Source organism: Oncorhynchus nerka, linkage group LG24 (genome assembly GCF_034236695.1).
Source record: "Oncorhynchus nerka isolate Pitt River linkage group LG24, Oner_Uvic_2.0, whole genome shotgun sequence".
Lineage (NCBI taxonomy): Eukaryota > Metazoa > Chordata > Actinopteri > Salmoniformes > Salmonidae > Oncorhynchus > Oncorhynchus nerka.
The window spans coordinates 90,741,751-90,768,179 of record NC_088419.1 but is presented as its reverse complement, the minus strand read 5'-3'; the positions used below and the strand labels follow the sequence as shown (position 1 = coordinate 90,768,179).

At 42.3% G+C, this 26,429-nt stretch overlaps 2 protein-coding genes and 1 non-coding gene across 3 annotated transcripts; 1 reads left to right on the top strand and 2 right to left on the bottom strand.

Moving 5' to 3' along the window:
* Positions 1-3,733: 3,733 nt before the first annotated feature.
* On the top strand, positions 3,734-16,997 carry lonp1 (lon peptidase 1, mitochondrial). The gene is made up of 18 exons (XM_029633307.2): positions 3,734-4,327; positions 5,012-5,100; positions 5,484-5,603; positions 5,733-6,015; positions 7,894-7,955; positions 8,080-8,209; positions 8,422-8,505; positions 8,739-8,959; positions 9,348-9,486; positions 9,657-9,835; positions 9,959-10,046; positions 10,337-10,459; positions 10,646-10,762; positions 11,653-11,793; positions 12,220-12,385; positions 14,127-14,353; positions 14,615-14,779; positions 16,308-16,997. Exons 1-18 carry the CDS (start codon positions 3,767-3,769, stop codon positions 16,455-16,457), a joined length of 3,045 nt encoding a protein of 1,014 aa, XP_029489167.2. The 5' UTR covers positions 3,734-3,766; the 3' UTR covers positions 16,458-16,997.
* Positions 16,998-17,304: 307 nt separating this feature from the next.
* On the bottom strand, positions 17,305-20,501 carry LOC115108696 (large ribosomal subunit protein eL36). Its single transcript, XM_029633308.2, has 4 exons — positions 20,396-20,501; positions 18,619-18,713; positions 17,930-18,064; positions 17,305-17,437 (listed from the first exon to the last, which is right to left on the bottom strand). The coding sequence occupies exons 2-4, from the start codon at positions 18,709-18,711 to the stop codon at positions 17,348-17,350; spliced, it is 318 nt and encodes a 105-aa protein (XP_029489168.1). The 5' UTR covers positions 18,712-18,713; positions 20,396-20,501; the 3' UTR covers positions 17,305-17,347.
* LOC115108799 (small nucleolar RNA SNORA63) lies at positions 18,189-18,317 on the bottom strand. Its single transcript, XR_003860390.1, has one exon. It is a non-coding gene; the product is annotated as a small nucleolar RNA SNORA63 (small nucleolar RNA).
* Positions 20,502-26,429: the final 5,928 nt, after the last annotated feature.

The following is a 26,429-nucleotide window of genomic DNA, read 5'->3' as shown; positions in this document are numbered from 1 at the left end:
ATTGCCTTTAAAGTGTTTAACTTGGGTCAAACGTTTTGGGTAGCCTTCTACAAGCTTCCCACAATAAGTTGGGTGAATTTTGGTCCATTCCTCCTGGCAGAGCTGGTGTAACTGAGTCAGGTTTGTAGGCCTTCTTGCTCGCACACACTTTTTCAGTTCTGCCCACAAATTTTCCATGGGATTGAGGTCAGGGCTTTGTGATGGCCACTCCAATACCTTGATAATGTTGTCCTTAAGCCATTTTGACACAACTTTGGAAGTACGCTTGGGGTCATTGTCCATTTGGGATACCCATTTGCGACCAAGCTTTAACTTCCTGACTGATGTCTTGAGATGTTGCTTCAATATATCCACATAATTTTCCGACCTCATGATGCCATCTATTTTGTGAAGTGCACCAGTCCCTCCTGCAGCAAAGCACCCCCACAACATGATCCTGCCACCCCTGTGCTTCACGGTTGGGATGGTGTTCTTCGACTTGCAAGCCTCCCCCTTTTTCCTCCAAACATAACTATGGTCATTATGGCCAAACAGTTCTATTTTTGTTTCATCAGACCAGAGGACATTTCTCCAAAAAGTACCATCTTTGTCCCCATGTGCAGTTGCAAACTGTAGTCTGGCTTTTTTATGGCGGTTTTGGAGCAGTGGCTTCTTCCTTGCTGAGCAGCCTTTCAGGTTATGTCGATATAGGACTCGTTTTACTGTAGATATCGATACATTTGTTCCAGTTTCCTCCAACATCTTCACAAGATCCATTGCTGTTGTTCTGGGATTGATTTGTACTTTTCGCACCAAAGTACGTTCATCTCTAGGAGACAGAATTCGTCTCCTTCCTGAGTGGTATGATGGCTGCGTGGTCCCATGGTGTTTATACTTGCGTACTATTGTTTGTACAGATGAACGTGGTCCTTCAGGCGTTTGGAAATTGCTCCCAAGGATGAACCAGACTTGTGGAGGTCTACAATTTCCTTTCTGAGGTCTTGGCTGATTTCTTTTGATTTTCCCGTGATGTCAAGGAAAAAGGCACTGAGTTTGAAGGTAGGGCTTGAAATACATCCACAGGTACACCTGCAATTGACTCCAATTATGTCAATTAACCTATCAGAAGCTTTTAAAGCCATGACATAATTTTCTGAAATTTTCCAAGCTGTTTAAAGGCACAGTCAACTTAGTGTATGTAAACTTCTGATCCACTGGAATTGTGGTACAGTGAATAAGTGAAATAATCTGTCAGAAAACATTTGATGGAAAAATGACTTGTGTCATGCACAAAGTAAGTGTCCTAACCGACTTGCCAAAACTATAGTTTGTTCACAAGAAGTGTGTGGAGTGGTTGAAAAACGAGTTTTAATGACTCCAACCTAAGTGTATGTAAACTTCCGACTTCAACTGTAAATGTGAAAATTCTGAACCAGTTTTTGCTTTGTCATTATGGTTGTATTGTGTGTAGATTGATGAGGTCGGGGGGAACAATTTAATACATTGTAGAATAAGGCTGTAAACAAACAAAAGTTGGATAAGGTCAAGGGGTCTGAATACTTTCTGAAGGCACTGTACTGTATGAAACTGAGGTACAGGAACTGGTATTAGGATTGGTCCACTTAGAACAGCATCTATACCCACTACTGTACAACCAGTATTTTACATTGAGAGAACATTATATGCCTCAACAACTTGGTTCAAATCGATAACTAAATGGTTTCATTATTTTTCCTTTATTTGCTCCACCCTTTGACCTGTAAATATGTGCATCATTATAACCTTCTATTTTTTTTTGCATAACATCATTTTTTTTGTTGTCAATTAAGTTTCCAATAACATTATGCTTTGCGTAATGCTTTTTCTCTTTGCAAACAGTGATGTCTATGAAACAATTAAATCTCAAAGAAATCATTTAAAAATAAGACTGTCAATTAAGTTTATTGGATGGAGTATTCCCAGCCAGCATAAAGATAGAGTGGGATGGTGGTTGGAAGAGCGCACTTGTATTGAAATGTAAAAGCATAGCGCTAAGCTATTGATAAAGAAGAACATCAAGACCAAGCAGCTGCTTTACAAGTGGGATACACTGTTGAGCGCTACATCCCGAGGGGTTCCTGCTGATTGCACTGTGATTGTGACAGACGGTTAAATTGGCGTCCCTTGAGAAGGCATGAACAAGATGTATGTTAGGAGAAGTGCAGTATTATCATAAGGAGAAGTATACTTTGGATGATACGGATGAGGAATGGAGGGAAAAGGAGGACCAACTGAAGGGGAAGATTCTCTGTGTTTGTGATGCTCGCCGTTTGGTGCGACGCGGACAGGGTGGCGTGAGTGGTGAAACAGAAGAGTCGTCTGTTCTTTTGAGTTTTGATGTTGTGTCTTTGTCCTACAAAGCGATGTTAGGATATATAAGTTATCCTGTGTGAGCTTTTGTGCCGAATACATTACGTTGTTACAGGTGCCAAGCTTATGGGCATGTGGCAGCAGTGTGTAGGAAGTGTGCAGAGGGGCATGAGAAAGGAATGTGTAGCATTGGGGAAAGTAGTGGTATGGGTAAACTGTCGGGGAGCCCATGGGGATCAGAAGTGTCCTGTGCGAGAGAGGCAGGTTTAGGTTTCCAGATATAGAGTAGTGAGGAAGTTGCCATATGCTGAGGCAGTGAAGAAAGTAGAGGACGATGGGTCAAGGGGGAGGGATCCTGAGAGGAGTGGTGTGACTAGTAGATCTGTACCAGTACAGAGGGATAAACCAACAAGTGATATATGTTTCAGTAAGATTGGATTTTTAGCATTTATAGCAATGGTTATCAACTATACTGCAGGGATGGAACGTAAGTCGCTGGATATTGAGTTTGTGGTGGCAGCTGCAGAGAGGTATTTGGGTGTGTGGGACTTGACGTCAACAGGGTGTGCTAAGTGGTGGTGTCCCATCCTTTCAGGCTGTTGGCCTGAAGTATATTATTTTATTTAACTTGGCGAGTCAGTTAAGAACAAATTCTTATTTTCAATGATGGCCTTCCCCTGCCAAACCCTAACGACACTGGGCTAATTGTGTGCTGCCCTATGGGGCGCCCAATCATTGCCAGTTGTGATACAGCCTGGAATCAAACCAGGGTCTGTAGCACCTCTAGCACTGAGATGCTGTGCCTTAGAACACTGCGCCACACAGGAGCCTTAAAGTAGGGCTAAATAGATTTAAATAGTGGAGTAGGGTGATGTTATTTTTTATTATTATCATTTTTGGTGTGAATGTAGTGTTAGATGGTATGGTATTTGTTTTTTTTCAAGCAAAGTTTAAGGGAGTTGTACTCCAGTCTAATAGGTGGCGGTAGTGCAACATTTATTGGATGCCAACCGTCGTTAAACTTCATCGAAGAAGAAACACATGGTTGACGCTCATGTCAGGGAGCTTGTGTAAAAGGGGGTGGAGATTTGTATAACTATTATTTCATTTATTTTTCATTGTATTCACAGGAATGTCCCTGTATTGATGTGTAATGTTGTTATTATTGTTGCAAAAGATAAAACTTTTTTTTAAAACACTGCCGGAAGAAGGAAATGTGACGTAGGAAACGGTTTCCACTTGATTGCACAGCCACAAAATGTACTATATCATAAAAACGTAATTTAAGGCTAGGAATAAGGATAGCAGTGTGGTTAAGGTTAACGTCAAGGTTAGGTTTAAAATCATATTTAAAGACGATACATTTTAGAAATGGGCGGGGTTTGTTACTTTGTGGCTGTGGTAACTAGTGACGACGGTAGAAAGCCCGAGATTCAACATGGCCACTTACATGATAATGCTGGGTGCTTGCAAGCAGACTTCTAAAAACGGTGCAATCTTGTCGAGAAATTACTCCAATATGTTTACAACGGGGACCGTGCGATCTCTCGTTAGCGAGTCATCTAACTGGACTGGAATGGTGGCCAAAAGATCTTATTCTACAAACGGTACGCTTAGGAAAACATTATGCAACGCCCGCTCTGGGAACGTTGTTACATCAATGACAGGAGCCGGGAGGCTAGCGAAGCTCAACCGATGGACAAGGGTCACCGGTTTTTATTCCGGGGAAATAGCGATTCTCGGCAGCGGGGCTTCGACCAGCTACAACCAGATAAGATTGTTTGGCAACCGAGGCAGCGGCGCTGGCTTCTCGGGGGAAGATGGGTCGGAGAGCAGCGGGTCTGGGGGAGACGAGTCGGGGGGAGATGGAGGAACACCGTACAACTCCCCCCAGATGACAGCTCTCACCCCCATGCTGGTCCCTGAAGTGTTCCCCAACGTACCACTGATCGCCGTCAGTAGGAACCCGGTTTTCCCAAGGTTTATCAAAATTATCGAGGTAAGCAGCGCCGACTCATTAGACACAGAGGTCTCCCAAGGACACATCTGGATGATGCAATATTCAGAATTAGAAAATGCACTTATTTTAAATGACTAGTGTCTCTCTACCAGTGTGTCAACTTAAAGTTGCAACACTTAACTTTTTAGGAGACCTGTCAAAACGCACATAGAAATGGGAGTTATAAATCTGTCATTCTCATTTAAAGCAAATCTAAGATAGCTCTGTTCTATGATATTTCTATGAGTCCTGTTTTAATTGTTTGTTTTTTTGCTTTACACCAGCTTCAAACAGCTGAAAATAAAATATTTTTGGTTATATAAAATTGATCTCACAGCTGTTTAGATGGTACAATGATTCTCTACACTATACTTGCTTGTTTTGCAACAAACTGAAATTAGGCAAACTATTAGAATTTTAGCAACAAGGAAATGGCAGAGCGATTCATGCATAGTGGGTCTTACATTTTAGTGCCTCCAATCTAAGTCTTACATGGAATTGCATCATATTCAATGCTAGTACTGTATGTGGTCAGCGTTGCTGTAGATCTTTTCGATCTAACATCTTTTTTTTTAGGGTAATCTTTTTGTTTTTGTTAATGCTTTAGTTGCATTTTCTAACATCTTGTTGTTGTGCAAGTAAGATAATCATTACACATATTGGGTGGTGTGTTTTCATTTGTAGGTGAAGAACAAGGGGCTTATGGATCTTCTGAGGAGAAAAGTCAGACTTGCCCAACCGTACGCTGGAGTGTTCCTGAAGAAAGATGATGCGTAAGGGACATCTTTCTTCAACTGTAACCTCTATGACCTGTGATGACAGCATTATAGCAATATTATTTATTTTTTTACATGTTAAAAATGATAACATGAAGCAGACCAAACTCTTTGGTTCTTTAAAAACCTGCTGTAACATATTGTGTGCTATAGCTTGGAAAATAAATGCATGTGACTCTGGATGACAACATAATGATTTCCAACATTAGGGCTGTTTTCCTAAAGAAGTTAAATCCACTTTGTTTTGTCTCACTTGCCACAATACTAAGGAGTATCGCGATACTGGTATCATCCTGGATCTAGTACTTGCCCTTTAGACAGATCCTACTGTATTCTCTCTGTTGACATTCTCTCTCTCGTCTCTCTCTGGGGTTCTTCAGTAATGAGACTGATGTGGTGGAGAGTCTGGATGCCATCTACAACACAGGAACTTTTGTACAGATCCATGAGATGCAGGACCTTGGTGACAAGCTGAGGATGATTGTTATGGGCCACAGAAGGTAGGGGTGAAGAAGAAGAAGAAATAACTTACTATGCATGTTATCTTTTTGATATTTCATCTGTACAGTATGTGTTAGTGTCCATTGGAAACATACGCACTGTACGAAATACTCTTTTCTCTCTGGTAGAATCCGCATCACCAAGCAGATGGAGGTGGAGCCGGATGAGCCTGCCTCTGCTGCCTCTGAGTCTGCCTCTGTCACTGAACCAGGGAGCCAGCCCAATGTCTCACGCCGGAAGCCCAAGAGAAAAGAGCGCAAGGAGCCAGCGATCCTGGCCGAAACAATGGAGGAGAAGGTGCAGGAGGCAGACGTGACAGTAGAGGCGCTCCCGCTGCCCTCCTCTGATATCCTCATGGTGGAGGTAGACAACGTGGTGCACCAACAGTTTGAGGTCTCAGAGGAAGTCAAGGTAGGCATTTGGATTCTACAGTGCCTTCGGAAAATACTCAGACCACTTAACTTTTATCACATTTGGTTACGTTAGTCTTATTCTAAAATGTATTAAATATACTTTTTTTTCTCATCAATCAATTCACAATACCCCATAATGACAAAGCAAAAACAGATTTGTAGATGGTTTTTCTTTGTTCAAAATTTAAAAACCGATACCTTATTTACATAAGTATTCAGACCCTTTGCTATGAGACTTTAAATTGAGCTCATGTGCATCCTGTTTCCATTGATCATCCTTGAGATGGTTCTACAACTTGATTGGAGTCTACCTGTGGTAAATTCAATTGATTGGACGTGATTTGAAAGGCATGCACCTGTCTATATAAGGTCCCACAGTTGACAGTGGATGTCAGAGCAAAAACCAAGCCATGAGGTCGAAGGAATTGTCCGTAGAGCTCCGAGACAGGATTGTGTCAAGGCACAGATCTGGGGAAGGGTACCAAAACTTTTCTGCAGCATTGAAGGTCCCAAGAACACAGTGGCCTCCATCATTCTTAAATGGAAGAAGTATGGAACCACCAAGACTCTTCCTAGAGCTGGCTGCCCGGCCAAACTGAGCAATCGGGGGAGAAGGGCCTTGGTCAGGGATGTGACCAAGAATTTGATTGTCACTCTGACAGAGCTTCAGAGTTCCTCTGTTGAGATGGGAGAAACTTTCAGAAGGACAACCATCTCTGCAGAACTCCACCAATCAGGCCTTTATGGTAGAGTGGTCAGACGGAAGCCACTCCTCAGTAAAAAGGCACCTGACAGCCCACTTGGAGTTTGCCAAAAGGCACCTAAAGACTCTCAGACCATAAGAAACAAGATTCCCTGGTCTGATAAAACCAAGATTGAACTCTTTGGCCTGAATGTCAAACGTAATGTCTGCAGGAAACCTGGCACCATCCCTACGGTGAAGCATGGTGGTGGCAGTGTCATGCTGTGGGGATGTGCTCGTATTTCTTGGCCCAAGCAAGTCTCCTCCTTATTGGTGTCCTTTAGTAGTGGTTTCTTTGCAGCAATTTGACCATGAAGGCCTGATTCTCGCAGTCTTCTCTCAACAGTTGATGTTGTGATGTCTGTTACTTGAACTCTGTGAAGCATTTATTTGGGCTGCAATTTCTGACGCTGGTAACTAATGAACTTATCCTCTGCAGCAGAGGTAACTCTGGGTCTTATTTTCCTGTGGCGGTCCTCATGAGAGCCAGTTTCATCGTTTGATGGTTTTTGCGACTGCACGTCAAGAAACTTACAAAGTTCTTGACATTTTCCGGAATGACTGACCTACATGTCTTAAAGTAATGATGGACTGTCATTTCTCTTTGCTTATTATGGCAAGAACAGCTCAAATATGGATTTAGTCCTATTTGGTAAAAGACCGTCTTCTGTATACCACCACTACCTTGTCACAACACAACTGATTGCTTCAAACGCATTAAGGCCGGAAAGAAATTAACAAGGCACACCTGTTAATTGAAATGCATTCCAGGTGACTACCTCATGAAGCTGGTTGAGAGAATGTCAAGGGTGTGCAAAGCTGTTATCAAGGCAAAGGGTGGCTACTTTGAAGAATCTCAAATATTATTTTGATTGGAATAATACTTTTGGTTACTACATGATTCCATATGTGTTATTTCATAGTTTTGATGTCTTCACTATTATTCTACAATGTAGAAAATAGTCAAAATAAAGAAAAACCCTGTAATGAGTAGGTGTGTCCAAACTTTTGACTGGTACTGTATATAATTCATTTATAAGTCGGAAAATGTTCTTTAGCAACTGCATATTTCCCCTTTAACCACGCTTTGTAGCGTGATGCCTTGATAACAGAGTGCATTTGCTTTGTTTGAAGGCCCTGACGGCAGAGATCGTGAAGACCATCCGTGACATCATCGCCCTTAATCCACTTTACAGGTAATGACATCCTTTCTTTACAAATGCATAATTGTCATTCAAAATACCTAGGAAAGTGATGTCTCTTCCAATGTCTAGATGGCGGTAATTATGAATGCATCTGTGTGTGTGTGTGTGCATGCAGAGAGTCTGTTCTTCAGATGATGCAGGCTGGGCAGAGAGTAGTGGACAACCCCATCTATCTGAGTGACATGGGAGCCGCTCTCACAGGGGCCGAATCACACGAGCTGCAGGACGTACTGGAAGAGACCAATGTAAGTGGACAGGGATTGTCCTCACTAACAAACATGATCAGTTCTTTACAATTTATTATTATTTTTATCCCTTTTTCTCTCCATGGATGTTCAAGCTAAAAAAAATAAGAGATTACCCATAAGTAGAATGTCAACATATTCTTTGTGCTTTAAAAAAAATATATATATATATATATTTTTTTTTTTTTCAATAACTGTCACTCTCTCCTCAGATTCCCAAACGTCTCTACAAGGCTTTATCACTTCTGAAGAAAGAATACGAGCTGAGTAAGCTGCAGCAGCGTCTCGGCAGGGAGGTAAAGTAACGCTGTCCTCTTTATACTATTTTGAGATGTACAGTATCTCTTCAAAACCACCAGTACCTCAAGCTCTTTGCAAAAATGTAGTGACACATTGTACAGTAAAATAGTAACTTAAATGAATGGCGAAGATGGTCCGGACAGCCACCAATCCCATTCCTAGCACAGAAAATTCAAACATTTACAATATATATTTGATATAATGATTGTGATGTATTATTCTCTGTCAGGTGGAGGAGAAGATCAAGTTGACCCACAGGAAGTACCTGCTCCAGGAGCAGCTGAAGATCATTAAGAAGGAGCTGGGCCTGGAGAAGGAGGACAAGGATGCCATAGAGGAGAAGTTCAGGGAGAGGCTGAAGGAGCGCACCGTGCCCCAACACATCATGGACGTCATCAACGAGGAGCTAAACAAACTCGGCCTGCTGGACAACCACTCCTCAGAGTTCAAGTCAGTCCCTGATCCCCAAATCAACCCCTAGTCCATCCCTGCCCCCTGGACGTGGAGATCTGAGTGGATTGGATAGGTCTACTGTAAGCAATATAGGTGACAATTCCACCTGGCCTATCAGAGGGCAAAATAAAGCTCTTACCATACTGCTTAAACCTATCCAATCCTCACAGATCTATATGTAAGTGCTATGTAGGTAGGGGCTAGGGGTTGATTTGGGAATCAGGGACTGACCTCAGCATCTGCCTCACCTTTGAACTATCACTCAGAAAGAGCATATTTCTTTTGTTACATCTCTCCTATTTTATACAAACTAAATCAAATGAAACTATTGAACAAGTACGTAATGAACAAGCCTCTTGTATTAAACTGTTGGTTCTGTGTGCAGCGTGACCAGGAACTATCTGGACTGGCTGACCTCGATGCCCTGGGGAACTAATAGTGAGGAGAACCTGGAACTCAAACGGGCCAAAGAGGTGCTGGAGGAGGACCATTATGGGATGGACGATGTCAAGAAACGCATTCTGGTGAGAGAATTGTACTGTGGGATCACCATGGTTACAATCCGACTAGTGGTTGACGGTTGGACTTGTGGATGTGAAAAATCCAATCTGTTGGCCGACTAGTGCCTTTTTATTCAAGTAAATACAAAGTTTCCTCTTGACCTCACCCAATCTTCCTCTCTTTCTTCCTGCAGGAGTTTATTGCGGTGAGTCAGCTGAGAGGCTCGACCCAGGGAAAGATCCTGTGTTTCTATGGTCCTCCTGGTGTGGGGAAGACCAGTATCGCCCGTTCCATCGCCAGAGCACTCAACCGAGAGTATTTCCGCTTCAGTGTTGGTGGAATGACCGATGTCGCTGAAATCAAAGGACACAGGTATGAGGCACTAATTAGCTGCTGTTCATTGCTCAATACATCAATTCTGTCAGCATTCAAATTCTATACAATCCAACGTTGAGAGTAACTAATTATTTACTGTACTTTTGTGTTTGTTTTCAGGAGAACATATGTGGGAGCCATGCCTGGAAAAATCATTCAATGCCTCAAGAAGACAAAGACAGAAAACCCACTGGTCCTTATTGACGAGGTGAATAATACATGTAGTCACCTTTAGCACCTCTAGCTCCTCTAGCATCTCTAGCTCCTCTAGCACCTCTAGCTCCTCTAGCACCTCTAGCTCCTCTAGCACCTCTAGCTCCTCTAGCACCTCTAGCTCCTCTAGCACCTCTAGCTCCTCTAGCACCTCTAGCTCCTCTAGCACCTCTAGCTCCTCTAGCTCTTATTTGGCTGACAGAAATGTAGTTTCATGCGTTTTGTTTGTATTATCGGTGAACTCGGTGATCGACTGTTCTGCCTTTTTTTTTCTTCTTCTTCCAGGTTGACAAGATAGGTCGTGGTTACCAAGGCGACCCGTCCTCAGCTCTGCTGGAGCTTCTGGACCCGGAGCAGAACTTCAACTTCCTGGATCACTACCTGGATGTGCCTGTTGACCTGTCCAAGGTAGGTGGACACACCTGTTAGGCTGGACACACCTGTTAAGCTGGACACACCTGTTAGGCTGGACACACCTGTTAGGCTGGACCTGTCCCTGGAGGGATTCGAGGTGTCCAGACTCTTACAGCCCAGCACTAATAATGAATAGGTCCTGTTCTTGAATCTAACTGTTTGTGTCCTTGTTCTCTCCAGGTTCTGTTTATCTGCACCGCCAATGTGACTGACACCATCCCAGAGCCCCTCAGAGACCGTATGGAGATGATCAACGTGTCTGGATACGTGGCCCAGGAGAAACTAGCCATTGCTGAGGTAATGTGTCATCACACAAGATTCAATCGGACAGTCAACAAACATGATTTAACAAAACACCCACTCCATCTTACGGCAAACATTGGCTCATTAAACATGCTTCCATCCAAACATTTTTATGCGAGTAAAGTACCTGTGAAACAATTTGTTGGTAACCTTTCCTAAAAACGTTTCCAATGCCATTTGTCACATGATCTATTTCATTGACCCAAATATTGATCCCTTAACCACCAACATGTTTGACGGGTGGATCATATTTTGGGTCGATGAAATTAGATCATGTGACAACGGCATTGGAAACGTTTATTTATTTTATTTCTCAATATTTGATCAAAGTAAACTGCAGTCATGCGACGATGCTTGGTCCCGGGCTCCTCCCCCTAGATCCTGGGCTCCTCCCCCTAGGTCCCGGGCTCCTCCCCCTAGGTCCCGGGCTCCTCCCCCTAGGTCCCGAGCTCCTCCCCCTAGGTCCTGAGCTCCTCCCCCTCGGTCCCGGAAAATCATGAACAGCTTATTAACTTCAGATGATTTCAAGTTATGATGAACGTCATAGGGTGGTGAAAATGCACGGTGATGATGAGCTTGACTCTATAATCATGCTGGTGACACGATGATTGGTGCTTGGCTGCCAATTTAACCAATAAAACCAGTATGGGCAAATTTGCTATTTATCGCAAAACTATCAACAGAGCTGAAAATGGGAGGATAACATTTTAAATGAAAAGTTATACTTTTTAATCACAACAAGCCAGTTTAGTTGAATTCTGTTGGTAAAATGGATGGATGACCTAGCTATTGGAGGTATCTCCATCTGACTGTAACTCTCTCTCACTCACTTTCTCTCACTCTCTTTCTCTCACTCTCTTTCTCTCACTCTCACTAACTAACAGAAGTACCTGGTACCTCAGTTGCGTACTCAATGTGGACTGACTGAGGATACGACCAACATCTCCCCAGAGGCTCTGAACCTTCTCATCAGACAGTACTGCAGAGAGAGTGGAGTCAGGAACCTACAGAAACAAGTGGAGAAGGTTAGGCCAAACTTCACCTTCTGACTGCATGTATTAGTGGCAAGTCTATATCACTGCCAAAGGTGCTTCAACAAAGTAATGAGTAAAGGGTTTGAATACTTATGTATGTTTTTTATATATATATTTTTTATATATACATTTGCATACAATTCTAAAAACCTGTTTTCACTTTGTCATTATGGGGTATTGTATGTAGATGAGGGGAAAAAAAAACAATATTTAAGAATAAGGCTGTAACGTAACAAAATATGGAAAAGGTTAGGGGTCTGAATACTTTCAGAATGCACTGTATACACTATGGGGTTAATCTTGACTTTTGAAGTCTCATTTTCATTCATTCGATTTAAGTGGAAATTAGTATTCTCCCCTATGAAAGGAAATAATTAGACTTTAGGATGTTGCTGATGTTTTTGATTATGTGTCCAGGTGTTCCGGAAAGTGGCGTTCCGTATCGTGAGTGGAGAGGAGACTGCGGTCCAGGTTACCCCTGACAACCTGCAGGATTACGTCGGCAAGCCCATCTTCACTGTGGATAGGATGTATGATGTCACACCGCCTGGTGTTGTCATGGGCCTGGCATGGACAGCCATGGGTAAGAATGACCTAGAGACGTAGAAGAGAGGAAGTGTTTTACAACCAGCATTATGCATCGACAACAACACAAACACCGCTCTGATCTTAACCCTCTGGAATGTAAGCCTGGGGATCATTTAGCTATTTGATTTAGAATTTTATTTTAAAAGATATACAGTACTAGTCAAAAGTTGGGACACCTACTCATTCAAGGGTTTTGCTTTATTTTTACTATTTTCAACATTGTAGAATAATAGTGAAGACAACTATGAAATAACACACATGGAATCATGTAGTAACCAAAAAAAGTGTTAAACAAATCAAAATGTATTTTAGATTTGAAATTATTCAAAGTAGCCACCCTTTGCCTTGATGACAGCTTTGCACACTCTTGGCATTCTCTCAAATAGCTTCACCTGGAATGCTTTTCCAACAGTTTTGAAGGAGTTCCCACATATGCTGAGCACTTGTCGGCTGCTTTTCCTTCACTCTGCAGTTCAAACCATCTCATTTGGGTTGAGGTCAGGTAATTGTGGCGGCCAGGTCATCTGGTGAAGCACTCTATCACTCTCCTTCATGGTCAAATAGCCCTTACACAGCATGAAGGTGTGTTGGGTCATTATCCTGTTGAAAAACAAATGATAGTCCCACTAAGCGCAAAACAGATTAGGTGGTGTATCGCTGCAGAATTTTGTGGTAGCCATGCTGGTTAAGGGTGCCTTGAATTCTAAATAAATCACAGAGCGTGTCACCAGCAAAGCACCATCACACCACCTCCTCCATGCTTCACAGTGAGAACCACACTTACGGAGATCATCCGTTCACCTACTCTGTGTCTCACAAACACGGCGGTTGGAACCAAAAATCTCTAATTTGGACTCATCAGACCAAAGGACAGTTTCCACCAGTCTAATTTCCATTGCTCGGCCCAAGCAAGTCTCTTCTTATTGTTGTCTTTTAGTAGTGGTTTCTTTGGGCCTGATTCACGCAGTCTCCTCTGAACAGTTGATGTTGAGATGTGTCTGTTACTTGAACTCTATCATTTATTTGGGCTGCAATCTGAGGTGGAGTTAACTGTGGTGAACTTATCTTATGCAGCAGAGGTAACTCTGGGTCTTCCTTTCTTTTGGCGGTCCTCATGAGAGCCAGTTTCATCACAGCGCTTGATTGTTTTTGCAACTGCACTTGAAGAAACATAAGAAATTCCTGACATTTTCCGGAATGACTGAACTTCATGTCTTAAAGTAATGATGGGCTGTTGTTTTTCTTTTACCTATTTGAGCTGTTCTTGCCATAATATGGACTTGGTCTTTTACCAAATAGGGCCATCTTCTGTATACCACCCCTACCATGTCACAACACAACTGATTGGCTCTAACACATTTAACACGGAAAGAAATTCCACAAATGAACGTTTAACCAGGCACACATGTTAATTGAAATGCATTCCAGGTGACTACCTCATGAAGCTGGTTGAGAGAATGCCAAGAGTGTGCAAAGCTGTCAAGGCGAATGGTGGCTACTTTGAAGATTTATCACATTTTTTTGTGTGTCTCCTGGTCTGACAAACACCGCCGTAGTTCTGCCGCTGTGGATACACAGAGCTAACATCGGCAGATACAGTGGATTGAGATGCAGCCCATGCAGATATCTCTAGCCTAAACAGATGGATTTTTGACAGGGGATTTTTCTATTATGCTAATTAGATTTAGCGGACATCGCCTCTTAAGGGGTTTTTAAAGTCCATCTCTCCTCTCCAGGTGGCACCACGCTGTTCATCGAGACAGCCCTGAGACGGCCGCGGGACACTGGGGGTAAGGATAAGGACGGCCCCAGGGACGGGTCCCTGGAGGTCACAGGGCAGCTGGGAGATGTGATGAAGGAGAGCTCTAAGATCGCCAGTACCTTCGCCAGGACCTTCCTCATGAAGCAACAGCCGGACAATGACTTTTTCTCTGGCGCCCACCTCCATTTGCATGTCCCTGAGGTAAAGGTTGATGACATGACACTGTCCTCACAGACAGCATTTAAAAATAAAAATAAATGTGTGTCTTGTATACTATACCCCTTCCGTACAAACTGGCAGTTTGGTGTTTTTCCATCGATGTCCACATTTCAACCAACCATTGTAATCTGATCTCTTTAATCACTCACCCTATTACAGTTTTCTATGAAACAGGACCTTGGTTGTACCAAACAAACAGTTTCTCCTCCTCTCTCCCTGTACGGCTGCTGTGGTTATCGACAGGGTGCTACTCCCAAGGATGGCCCCAGTGCCGGCTGCACCATCGTCACGGCCCTGCTGTCCCTGGCCACCAACACGCCAGTGCGGGAGAACGTGGCCATGACTGGAGAGGTGTCCCTGACCGGAAAGATCCTGCCTGTGGGAGGCATCAAGGAGAAGACCATTGCTGTGAGTCACGTCACTCTTAATAACACCGTTTTAGTTACCTGGGAGCTTAATGGGATAATTGGTCAACTTGATACCTTTTAAAAAATAAAAATAAATTATGAGAAAGAGAACGAAATGTAGTTAAAGTAGGCTGTTACTTTACATATTGTATTACTATTAAAAAACGTAACTTGTGAGACACTTGATCAACAATGGTTTCATAACATTAGGGGGCGGCAGGGTAGCCTTGTGGTTAGAGCGTTAGTGTTGGACTAGTAACCGGAAGGTTGCAAGTTCAAACCCCCGAGCTGACATGGTACAAATCTGTCGTTCTGCCCCTGAACAGGCAGTTAACCCACTGTTCCTAGGCCGTCCATTGAAAGTAAGAATTTGTTCTTAACTGACTTGCCTAGTTAAATAAAGGTAAAATAAATAAACATACAGAACATTACATTTACATTTAAGTCATTTAGCAGACGCTCTTATCCAGAGCGACTTACAAATTGTACGCAAACTTACGCAGTGCCCTTGTTTGGGTGTAGGGCCTGATCAGAGCCTGGAGGTACTGAGGTGCCAGAAGACACCTTTGTCATTTTATTGCTAATTCCTGCAGAAAGCACACAAGCTACTGTTAAGACTGATATGCAAACGATATGTTTTTGCATATGACATTCATGTTTAATTTATGGTTCAATTTTAGAGGTGGCAGGGTACGTCTGGTTGTGTATGGGAGAGCTCATGTTCTGAAACTTATCTGAACTTTTATTTTATTTTACTGAACATATAAGGAAATCCTGTCAATTTAAATAAATTTAATTGGGCTATAATCTATGGATTTCACACGACTGGGCAGGGGCGTAGCCATGGCTGGGTATAGGCCCACCCACTGGGGAGCCAGGTCCAGCCAATCAGAATACGTTTTTACCCACCAAAAGTGCTTAATTACATAAAGAAATACTCCTCAGTTTCATCCGCTGTCCAGTTGGCTGGTCTAAGATCCTGCAGGTTAAGAAGCCAGATGTGGAGGTCCTGGGTTGGCGTGGCTTCACATGGTCTGTTGTTGTGAGGTCAGTTAGATGTACTGCCAAATTCTCTAAAATTATGTTAGAGGCGGCTTATGTTAGAGAAATGAACATTCAATTCTCTCACAACAGCTCTGGTGGACATTCCTGCAGTTGGCATGTCAATTGCATGCTCCTTCAAAACTTCCTTCCCACAAGACATCTGTGGCATTGTGTTGTGTGACAAAACTCTACATTGTAGAGTGGCCTTTTATTGTCCCCAGCACAAGGTGCACCTGTGTAATGATCATGCCTCTTGATATGCCACACCTGTCAGGTAGGTGGATTATCTTGGCAAAGGAGAAATGCTCTCTAACAGGGATGTAAAAAAAAATGTGGGAAGCTTTTTATGGATATGGAACATTTCTGGGATATTTTATTTCAGCTCGTGAAACATCGGACCAACACATTAAATGTCACGTTTTATATTTGTGTAGTTTTAGTACCAGTGACATAATGAATCTTGAACATTCCTCCCTTATCTCCAGGCAAAGCGTGCAGGAGTGACCTGCATGATCTTACCAGCAGAGAACAAGAAGGACTTCTCTGACCTGCCAGAGTTCATCACAGAGGGCCTGGAGGTTCACTTCGTGGATCATTACAGCAAGATGTACCCCATAGTCTTTCCACAACAATGAACACTGAATTATGACTCTATGAAACTGGCACCTGAGCTGCTACCAGTGTTGGAGACGATTCAGGAAGAACAATGAAATTCCAATTCTCTTCAATGTGGAAAATGTTGAATTGTAATTTGTTTTACTTTAAGAATTGACTGGAATTAAAATGGAAATCACCCCAACCCAGATGGATAACAACGAGTTAGGTCAGACATACCGAACTATGAAAGCAGATATTTCTGATCAGCATTGTTTTTTATTTGGTTGTACATGCTCACCTGTTGTTAAAAGCCCCCGGTCTGACAGCTGTGTCATGAGAGCGGAACTTTAGATAGAAATGTATGATGTAGAACATATGTATTAGAGGGACATTTGAGATCTAAGTTGCATTTCTATTTACTGATGTTCAACCCTTAACCCCCCCCCCCAGTACAAATTCCCCAATCAGATGGGTCATGTCACCGCTACACAGCCTTGACTATTTTTGACCAAATTTTGCATTTAATGTAACCGCTGATAAATCTTGCATATTATAACTTTACGTTTATTCCCACTTGATCAATGGTTTCATGACACCTTTGCCATTTATTGCCTATTTCTACAGCAAGTACACAGGCTACTTACTGGTAAGACTATTGGCTGGCCCATCATTGGCATGTCTAAAAATGCAGATGACCGCTCATGGCATACTGTAAAGTACACTAACCAGTGTAGTCAATTCTCCAGAATATTTACAGCTGTACTCAAGGTTTGCAGGACCTATTCTAATACAACGCGTATTTCTGATCAAGTATAAATGGGTCTCCTCTGCAGAGTTAAGTACAGTACCACTTCCATCATTCTAAAATGAGAAACAATGAAACAGTTGACTTTTTTTGAAATACATTTATTTATTTGCAAGAACAGCTTTAATCCTTCTTGGCAGCAGCCTTCCTCATGGCAGCCAGGACATTGCTGAGCTCCTCCCTCTTTCTCTTGGCGCGGATGTGAGTGCCAATCTGGGAAGAAAACACAAAAGGTAGATTAAAATGGAAAAACCAAACACACACGACGATGCAGGTAAACTACCATACTCAGGATGACAACACTAAAGCATGTCTCTGGGACAAGTTCAGTAATCAACATGTATAGGGATAGCAGTTGCATAATGCACAACTTGTCTCTGAGAATTAACTGATTGGACAAACTACAGGTCTAATCCAATAGTTGATGAATCTTTCAATATATGCTCCATGATGCAAGCAGTCCATCGCTGCAGGACACCCCCCCCCCCCCCCCCCCCCAACAGGCGGTAACGTTTAACATTATGTGGGTGCTACAAAATCTGTTCCGTTTGAAAAGAAAGAAAAAAAAGCCCTCGTTTTGTTCACTGTTGTTGATACACAAGAAAGCAGCTTCAGAAACAAACCATCTGACATGAGGCAATGCCTTCATGTTGCCAACACCACCAATACACCCGGCCAGGTTGGTAAGCAGGGGAGTTTACATACCCTCTTCTTGATGAACTTGAGGGCACGCTTATCCTTGGACACCTTCAGCAACTCCATGGCGCGCCTCTCGTAAGGGGCGAAGCCGCATACCTCACGGATCATGTCACGCACAAACTTGCTGTGCTTGGTCAGACGCTGAAATAAAAAAATCAGCAACAGTTTTTGTCAAACAACCAGTCACTGTGGAAATATAGATCGTTAACCATGAGGGGGGAAAAGGCTTTTATTCAGATAGCTACTATTTATATTATTTTAAAAAGTGTCTGAGACCAAGCGTCCCTGTCTGCCGTGGGATGCAGACAGACAGGGATAGTAGGAAACTAGTTGATGTGTGCAGGGGGAACGACAGAACAGCACTGAACAAGCTGCACTGTAACTTATCCTGCTTTTGTAACAGTTTATTGGATCACTATCACAGCCTATGCTCAAGTTAAAGTGTTGACCTATAATCTGATAACGGGGAGCAAAGCCTGACCACTTTCAATCACTACAGGTGCGGCAGCTATGGGAATAGAACCCAAACTATAAAATCAGAGCCAGAGCGGGGCTTGACCCAGCAATTCTAGGACAAGAAAAAACAACCTCATTTGGCAAAGTGTCCAGAGTCTAGACCCTTTACCGGAGGACTTAGGCTCTACCAACACCACACTACCTGAAATGGTTGTCATGTTTCTATCAGATTAACTCACCCCTCGTCTACGGGCGTGTTTGGGTGCGGTCACATTCTTGGTTACGGGGTGGCCTTTGCTAAGCCCCACGGCCATAGGATACCTGATAGCCATGTCTGTAGAGAAAGAGAGAAAATATATAAGTTTAGTTACATGTAATTCAAAGCATGAGACTTTAACTGGCTAGCTAGTTGCTGACCAACTAACTTACATTACAGTGTCAGTACGGGTGCATCAAAGCTGGGACAGAGAATGAAAAACAGCTTCTATCTCAAGGCCATCGGGCTGTTAAAATAGCCATCCCTAGCCGGTACCCTGCCCTTAGCCAGAAACCAACTGTTTAATCATTCCTGTACCTCAGAGGTGGCAGGTAGCCTAGTGGTTAGAGCGTTGGGCCAGTGAAAGGTTGCTAGATCAAATCCCTGAGCTGACAATGTAAAGATGTGTCGTTCTGCCCCATGAACAAGGCAGTTAACCCACTGTTCCCAACAATTTCAATGATTGTACTGAGTTAGGACCTATGAGGAAATCAGTCAATTGAAATAAATTCACTAGGCCCTAATTTGTTGGTCAGATACCTAAATATTTGATTTGTAAAAATTTTTTTTTTAAAAGTATTTTTTTAAAAAAGGATCTCGTCATGAGTATTTCTGTGCATTCAAATTGCCATCGATAAAATGCAATTCTGTTTGTTGTCTGTAGCTTAGGCCTGCCAAATTCTTTAAATAACATTGGAGGCGGCTTATGATAGAAAACAGGACATTCCTGCAGTTAGCATGCCAATTGAAAGGTAACTCAACTTGAGACATCTCTTGTGTTGTGTGACAAAACTGCACATTTTAGAGTGGCCTTGTATTGTCCCCAGCACAGGGGGCATCTGTTTAATGACCATGCTGTTTAATCAGCTTCTTGTGGAGGGAGGGGGGGATTCCCAGCTCGTGAAACACAGGACCAAGCATTGCTCATCCTAATATTTCTTAATTCCATTATTTTGCTTTTAAAAATGTGTGTACCGTTAGTGATATTACGGCACAGTTGGCGCTAGGAACACAAGCATTTCGCTACACCAGCAATAATTGTTAAGTGTGTATGCGACCAATAACATTTAATTTTATTTTAATGTCAACTGTTACGGGTGTGGCCTTGACAAGATAGCCAGCTAACTAACGTTACTGGTGATTTCCTGTATTTTTTCCCCCACCTTTATTTAACCAGGTAGGCTAGTTGGACTAGTTCTCATTTACAACTGCGACCTGGCCAATATAAAGCATAGCAGTGTCGTCAACTGCAATGTATATGTAACTAGCCACACTCCAGTCATGTAATAAACTACTTTAGGTGTTAACGTTAGGACTATTGATTCAGCAAGGTAGCCAAAAATGGTTATGACACAACGCTGGCTAGCCTCTAACCGTGAACAATGTTAGCTAGCAAACGTAGACAACTAGGTAATTACTCTTACTACTGACGATAGAAATAAGGGTTTGCATTAAAGCAGATTTTTTTTTGTCAAGGACATGCATATTATCTGTAGTCATTGTAAAAAGAGTCTCGTTACGAAGCTCCAGCAATAACAAGCCCATGTGATTCACATGTGTAGGGAAAGAGGCCATGTAAGCGCAGCAACTTTAGGTTGATGTTTACCGTGAAAATCGTATATTTATCACGACAATATTGGAAGCATCCTTTAAGCAATAAGTATACATTGTGTTGGTTTTATTCATATTAGTAAAAAAGGAAGGATGTCAAAGATTTTGTAAAGATTTTAGATTATATAAATTCTTCATCAAATTCTTACCTGCTTTCTTTAATGGCGCACAAACCGGAAGGAAAGTTTAGCGGTGGATGTTGGGTAATGAGGGTTTTTCCAAAATAAAACACCAGTGAAATCTCTGTAGCGCCACCTGTGGGTGCGGACCATTTAGATTCAGCAGTCTCTTTTTTTCAAGATAAATGTATTGCAAAAGTGAATCGTTTAGAATATATATTTGTAAAATCAGAGAGGAAGAGCGATTCTAATATAATTAATGTCCATTTCCATTTTATTCCCCTAATAATATTGTTGTAATGTTTAGGCTACAGGCCTATGTATCGTCATATTAGCTTAATATTAAAAGAAAAACATCTCAGACTTCAGTGCGTTCAAACCAACGGGTCTTCACAACCTGAAGACGTCATGATTTGACCTCATATTTTTTCTGAGTTCCCAGTTGTTTTCAACGCGCCAAGTAGCCGCTGGTGGCGTCACATATGATCAAAAACTCACAGATTGGCTAGTGAAACGCACACTCAGCCCTCTGATTGGACTGTCAATCACATGCCGGGTGCGCTAGCACAGTGTTCTGGGGGGTCACGAGTATGAAACTGAATGGGGAAAAATACATATCTTTCATATTTGAATTTGTATTTTAGATTTATTCAGTTGCCTATTTTATCTGGTTTCTAACATAAGCTTACGGTATTGAGTACCACAGTATGAGTTGTAATACCCATAAAACCTAGCGGTAAAACCCAGACATGATTCCAATCGTTTTTCCGCCATTAATTTTTCTATAGGGTAATTTAGAACTACTTCATATAAGGTGGACAATGACCCAAAGCATACTTCCAAAGTTGTGGCAAAATGGCTTAAGGACAACAAAGTCAAGGTATTGGAGTCATCCCAAAGCCCTGACCTCAATCCTATAGAAAACGTGTGGACAGAACTGAAAAAGCGTGTGCAAGCAAGGAGGCCTCCAAACCTGACTCAGTTACACCTGCTCTGTCAGGAGAAATGGGCCAAAATTCACCCAATTTATTGTGGAAGGTTACCCGAAATGTTTGACCCAAGTTAAACAATTTAAAAGCAATGCTACCAAATACTAATTGAGTGTATGTAAACTTCTGACCCACTGGGAATGTGATGAAAGAAATAAAAGTTGAAATAAGTCATTCTCTCTACTATTATTCTGACATTTCACATTCTTAAAATAAAGTGGTGATCCTGACTGACCTAAGACAGGGAATTTTTGTTAGGATTAAATGTCAGGAATTGTGAAAACGTTTAAATGTATTTGACTGAGTTTAAATGTATTTGGCTAAGGTGTATGTAAACTTATGACTTCAAATGTACATGTACAAATTACCTCTAACCTGTACCCCCGCACACTACCCCCTGTATATAGCCTCGTTATAGTGTTACTTTTAATTATTTTTTACTTCAGTTTATTTGGTAAATATTTTTGGAACTCTTCTTGAACTGCACTGTTGTTTAAGGGCTTTTAAGTAAGCATTTCACGGTAAGGTCTTGTTGTATTTGGTGCATGTGACAAATTAAGTTTGGTTTGGTTTGATTCGACGATTGGGTGTTGAGGGAACACTTGTCACATTGTTTATCATAACACAAACCCCACCTTGGACAATGTGTTCTTTGTCCAGATAAAGATGCTGATACGGCCCTACATACCACTGACCCTTTTGTTTTCCAGTCCAACAGGAGTGCATGCCTCGGCTCATCCGGTGCATGGACATCTTGTGCCAACGTGATCCGAGCGAGAGTGCCCAGTTGTGGGGAACACAGCACATCGGGCCTGTGGACAGACAGCTCAGTAACATATTTAAAAAATATACAATATTGTGTAAAACATTGAATTTGTAGATGCATCTATCTTTTTACTTTGTCCCCTTTTCTCCATGTTTTAGACATGAGGCGTGACATGCGGAACGCCAGACTCACCCCACGAGAAGCAGTGCCCGATCAACGCCATCCTCAGCAAGGTGATCTGCTGGAAGTGATGTACTCTCTCTCATTCTGGGGGTAAGACATCGTTTACACATCACCGATATAAATTCTCAAATTCTGCACTTCAGACCAGCCTTTGTGATTGAACTTACTTTAACTACATTACTTTGGTTGGCTGCTTTGAGCAAAACGTGTATGTTATATGACCTATTCTGGGAGGTGTGTGTGTGAGAACTATGTGGAATATAGTAACGGGAACTAACAGGGTAGCCTAGTGGTTAGAGCGTTGGACTAGTAACCGGAAGGTTGCAAGTTCAAACCCCCGAGCTGACAAGGTACAAATCTGTCGTTCCTGAACAGGCAGTTAACCCACTGTTCCTAGGCCGTCATTGAAAATAAGAATTTGTTCTTAACTGACTTGCCTGGTTAAATAAAGGTAAAAAAAGGTTGTCACGCTGGATGGGGACGGTGATGGAGGCTTTGGTTGTCCACGACAATGAAGGAGCAGGTGTCCCTTCCAGTGATGTGTAGCTGACCTTGGTGCCAGTAAGGATGGTCTTCACGGAGGCGTTAAGACCCTCCCTTGATAAAGAAATCCTTCGACTTCACTGCCTCTTCAATGTTAAGGTCCCTTAGGCACCATAGGGACACTCGCCAGACCAACCGGCGAGGCACCCAGACCCCGTGACCAAAAGCCATGAAATCCTGCACATCCCTGTAACCATATTGAATGCCTTGATGCCAATCCTCTTTGTTTTCTGTACCCCAACTTTACAGACAACACTCCATCCAACGACTGTGATCTAAAGACCCTTTTAATCTGTGACGGAGTAACACGCTTGATCCTAAGTGCTGTCTCCATCATTGCTGTGCGTCAACCTCCCTCTCCTCGTTGTGTGCCAGTTGAGGGTTGGTGCGCCGCCCAACTGTTGCTCTCCTTTTAGCATCGTCTTGCTCCACTGACAGCGCCACGGCAGTCAGGATACCTGCATACCCCATTAACAATGTCTGGTACAAATAGGAATGACAGGGAGGGTAGCAGTTCTAGCTCAGGTTCAAGGAGAAATGCCATTCTGCTGAACCTGCCCCAGAGACGGTTCCTTAACCTCCTCTGAGTCTTCGGCCGGGTACAGGTCCTCAACTGACTGTACCTGGTTGTGGATACGGTTGGCTTCCTCCACTGACTGTACCTGGTTGTGGATACGGTTGGCTTCCTCCACTCGCATTCCACATTCGTATGGATGATATTGTGAACCTCCAAAATAGGCTACACTGATGAGCTCCATGGAGGCAAATTCACATGTTGAGAGAATCCCCTGGTCACCTATAGAGACCTGCCAACAGGAAGGATGTTATTAAGTGCTATATGCCGTTCAATGCATGACTTTGAACATCTTGAAATGCATTTGTTGTAAGAAAAGTGCTATATAAATAAAGTTTGATTTGATTGATGACATTACAGCTGTAGAATATTTAATAAACTGTCGTTTTCACATGAGAAGTGCAGACTTTCCATGAGCTTTTAATTGATAACTTGGGATTTTTATCACTTGACGTCTAGTTGGAAGGATCCTTTAAACCAACACTGTACCACTCCAAATCAATAAATACTGTACCTTTTTAAAGATTTGTCTCTGGTCATGCAACTACAATACAGGCTAGATGTCTAAACAAAGTCTATTCTGAATGTCAATAGATTTTTAGATTCATTCTCATCAATGACAACATTCTAGAATTCACTGTGGCTGAAATTGAATCTGCTCAGCCTGTCGGAAATGGAGCTCACCCACTGTAAATAATATCCACAAAACATGAAGTGTCCCTTAATTATACATGTATCAGTTATGCAAGTTAACAATCAGTATAGCTAGGTTGCTAGCTAACAAGACTACCTAGCTAACTAGCTGGCTCACAAGACTAGCCTTGTTCCTTGCAATGCGATTGCCTGTAGTCTTGGGAGACAGTGCTGCATGTCGAGCGTTGGACAGGGCTTAAATACCGACGCTGCTGCAGGGCTCCTTGATGAAGTGGTTAGCGTGCATCTGAACAAATTAATGGATGACGAGTGGTACTTTTTTGATTATCTTGTGATCTCGACCAAACTTTTGTCATGTAGTCATGACAAAAAGTGAATTGCTTTGCCACATTTTTAAAAATTATTACTTTAGTGCCTTGTTGCAAACAGGAAGCATATTTTGGAATATTTGTATTCTGTACAGGCTACCTTCTTTTCACTCTGTCAATTAGGTTAGTATTGTGGGGTAACTACAATGTTGTTGATCCATCCTCAGTTTTCTCCTATCACTCTGTAACTGTTTTCAAGTCCCCATTGGCCTCCCTGAGCGGTTTCCTTCCTCTCCGGTAAATGGGTTAGGAAGGAGGCTGTATCTTTGCAGTGACTGGGTATGTTGATACATCATCCAAAGTTTAATAACTTCACCGTGCTCAAAGGGATGTTCAGTGTCTGCTTAAAAACATTTGTCCTTTTACCAATAGGTACTCTTCTTTGCGAGGCATTGGAAAACCTCCCTGGTCTTTGTGTTTGAAATTCATTGCTCAACTGAGGGACCTTACATATAATTGTATGGGTACAGAGATGAGGTAAAAATAATGTTAAACATTATTATTGCACGCTGAGTCCTTGCAACGTATTATGTGACTTACTTAGGCTTGTCATAACAAAGGGGTTGAATACTTATTGACTCAAGACATCTCAGCATTTCATGTTTTATTTATTTGACATTATGGAGTTGTGTGTGTGTGTGTGTGTGAGCCAGTTACAAACTCAATCAATCAAATGTATTTATAAAGCCCTTCTTAAATCAGCTGATGTCACAGTGCTGTACAGAAACACAGCCTAAAACCCCAAACAGCAAGCAATGCAGGTGTAGAAGCACGGTGGCTAGGAAAAACTCTCTAGAAAGGCTGGAACCTAGGAAGAAACCTAGAGAGGAACCAGGCTATGAGGGGTGGCCAGTCCTCTTCTGGCTGTGCCGGGTGCAGATTATAACAGAAGATGGCCAAGATGTTCAAATGTTCATAGATGACCAGCAGGGTCAGATAATAATAATGACATTGGTTGTAGAGAATGCAACAGGTCAGCACCTCATAGAAAGGAGTCATCAGGCCAGGTAGTCCTGAGGCATAGAGAGAGAGAGAGAGGCATAGAGAGAGAGAGGCATAGAGAGCCTTCCTTCCTTATCTCACAGACAGAGTACTTACATTCACACAGGACACCAGATAAGACAGGAGAAATACTCCAGTTATAACAGACTGACCCTAGCCCCCCAACACATAAACTATTGCAGCATAAATACTGGAGGCTGAGACAGGAGGGGTCTGGAGACACTGTGGCCCCCTCCGACGATACCCCCGGATAGGGCCAAACGGGCAGGATATAACCCCACCCACTTTACCAAAGCACAGCCCCCACACCACTAGAAGGATATCTTCAACCACCAACTTATCATCCTGAGACAAGGCCGATAATAGCTAAATGTAATACATTTTTAAATTCAGGCTGTAACACAACAACAACGTGAAAAAGTCAAAGAGTGCGAATACTTTCTGAAGGCTCAGTATGTCCTCTGGACTTCTGTAATATAGGATGGGGTGCAGAGCAAATGTCAAATTGTACATAGAGGATTTCCATAAATATGCAAGCTCCAAAGAAATTGTTTGGTGATCAAGAATTTGCAAGCTCAGCAATGGGGAATCAAGCAACAATTACTAGCATAGGCCTACTGTTCTTTTGGTATGAAATTGCATAAAATGAATAATTTACTTATGAAGCTTGCTTTTGGAATTTGTTCAAATGAATTATTACATAGGCCTACTTATGTAGACAAAATAATGAAAAGGGCTGTCTGGTAACCTCAATCAATAGACAAATATTTGTAGTTGAACAAGTCATTGCATGTATAGATTTTAGTTTAATTGACTTGAAAAAGCTTGTGACTTGACTTGCACCAAAGATTATGGATATACTGACAAGATACGTCTCTACACCCTAACAATGGGAGTCGTTGTCCACAAAGCGGTCTAGCTCCCGCCAATCCTTTCTTTGGATTGGGTTGTTGATGTCAACTGCCTGTATTCAATGGAGAGAGAG

What these genes read in the sequence shown, in the direction of transcription:
- lonp1 (XM_029633307.2), top strand. Translation starts at nt 3,767, where the DNA reads ATGGCCACTTACATGATAATGCTGGGTGCTTGCAAGCAGACTTCTAAA. An exon ending in ATTGTTATGGGCCACAGAAG is followed by an intron (nt 5,604 to 5,732) that starts GTAGGGGTGAAG and finishes TCTCTCTGGTAG; the next exon opens with AATCCGCATCACCAAGCAGA. An exon ending in AGGTCTCAGAGGAAGTCAAG is followed by an intron (nt 6,016 to 7,893) that starts GTAGGCATTTGG and finishes CTTTGTTTGAAG; the next exon opens with GCCCTGACGGCAGAGATCGT.
- LOC115108696 (XM_029633308.2), bottom strand. Translation starts at nt 18,711, where the DNA reads ATGGCTATCAGGTATCCTATGGCCGTGGGGCTTAGCAAAGGCCACCCC. An exon ending in AACACGCCCGTAGACGAGGG is followed by an intron (nt 18,065 to 18,618) that starts GTGAGTTAATCT and finishes TTTTTATTTCAG; the next exon opens with CGTCTGACCAAGCACAGCAA. An exon ending in TCAAGTTCATCAAGAAGAGG is followed by an intron (nt 17,438 to 17,929) that starts GTATGTAAACTC and finishes TTTTCTTCCCAG; the next exon opens with ATTGGCACTCACATCCGCGC.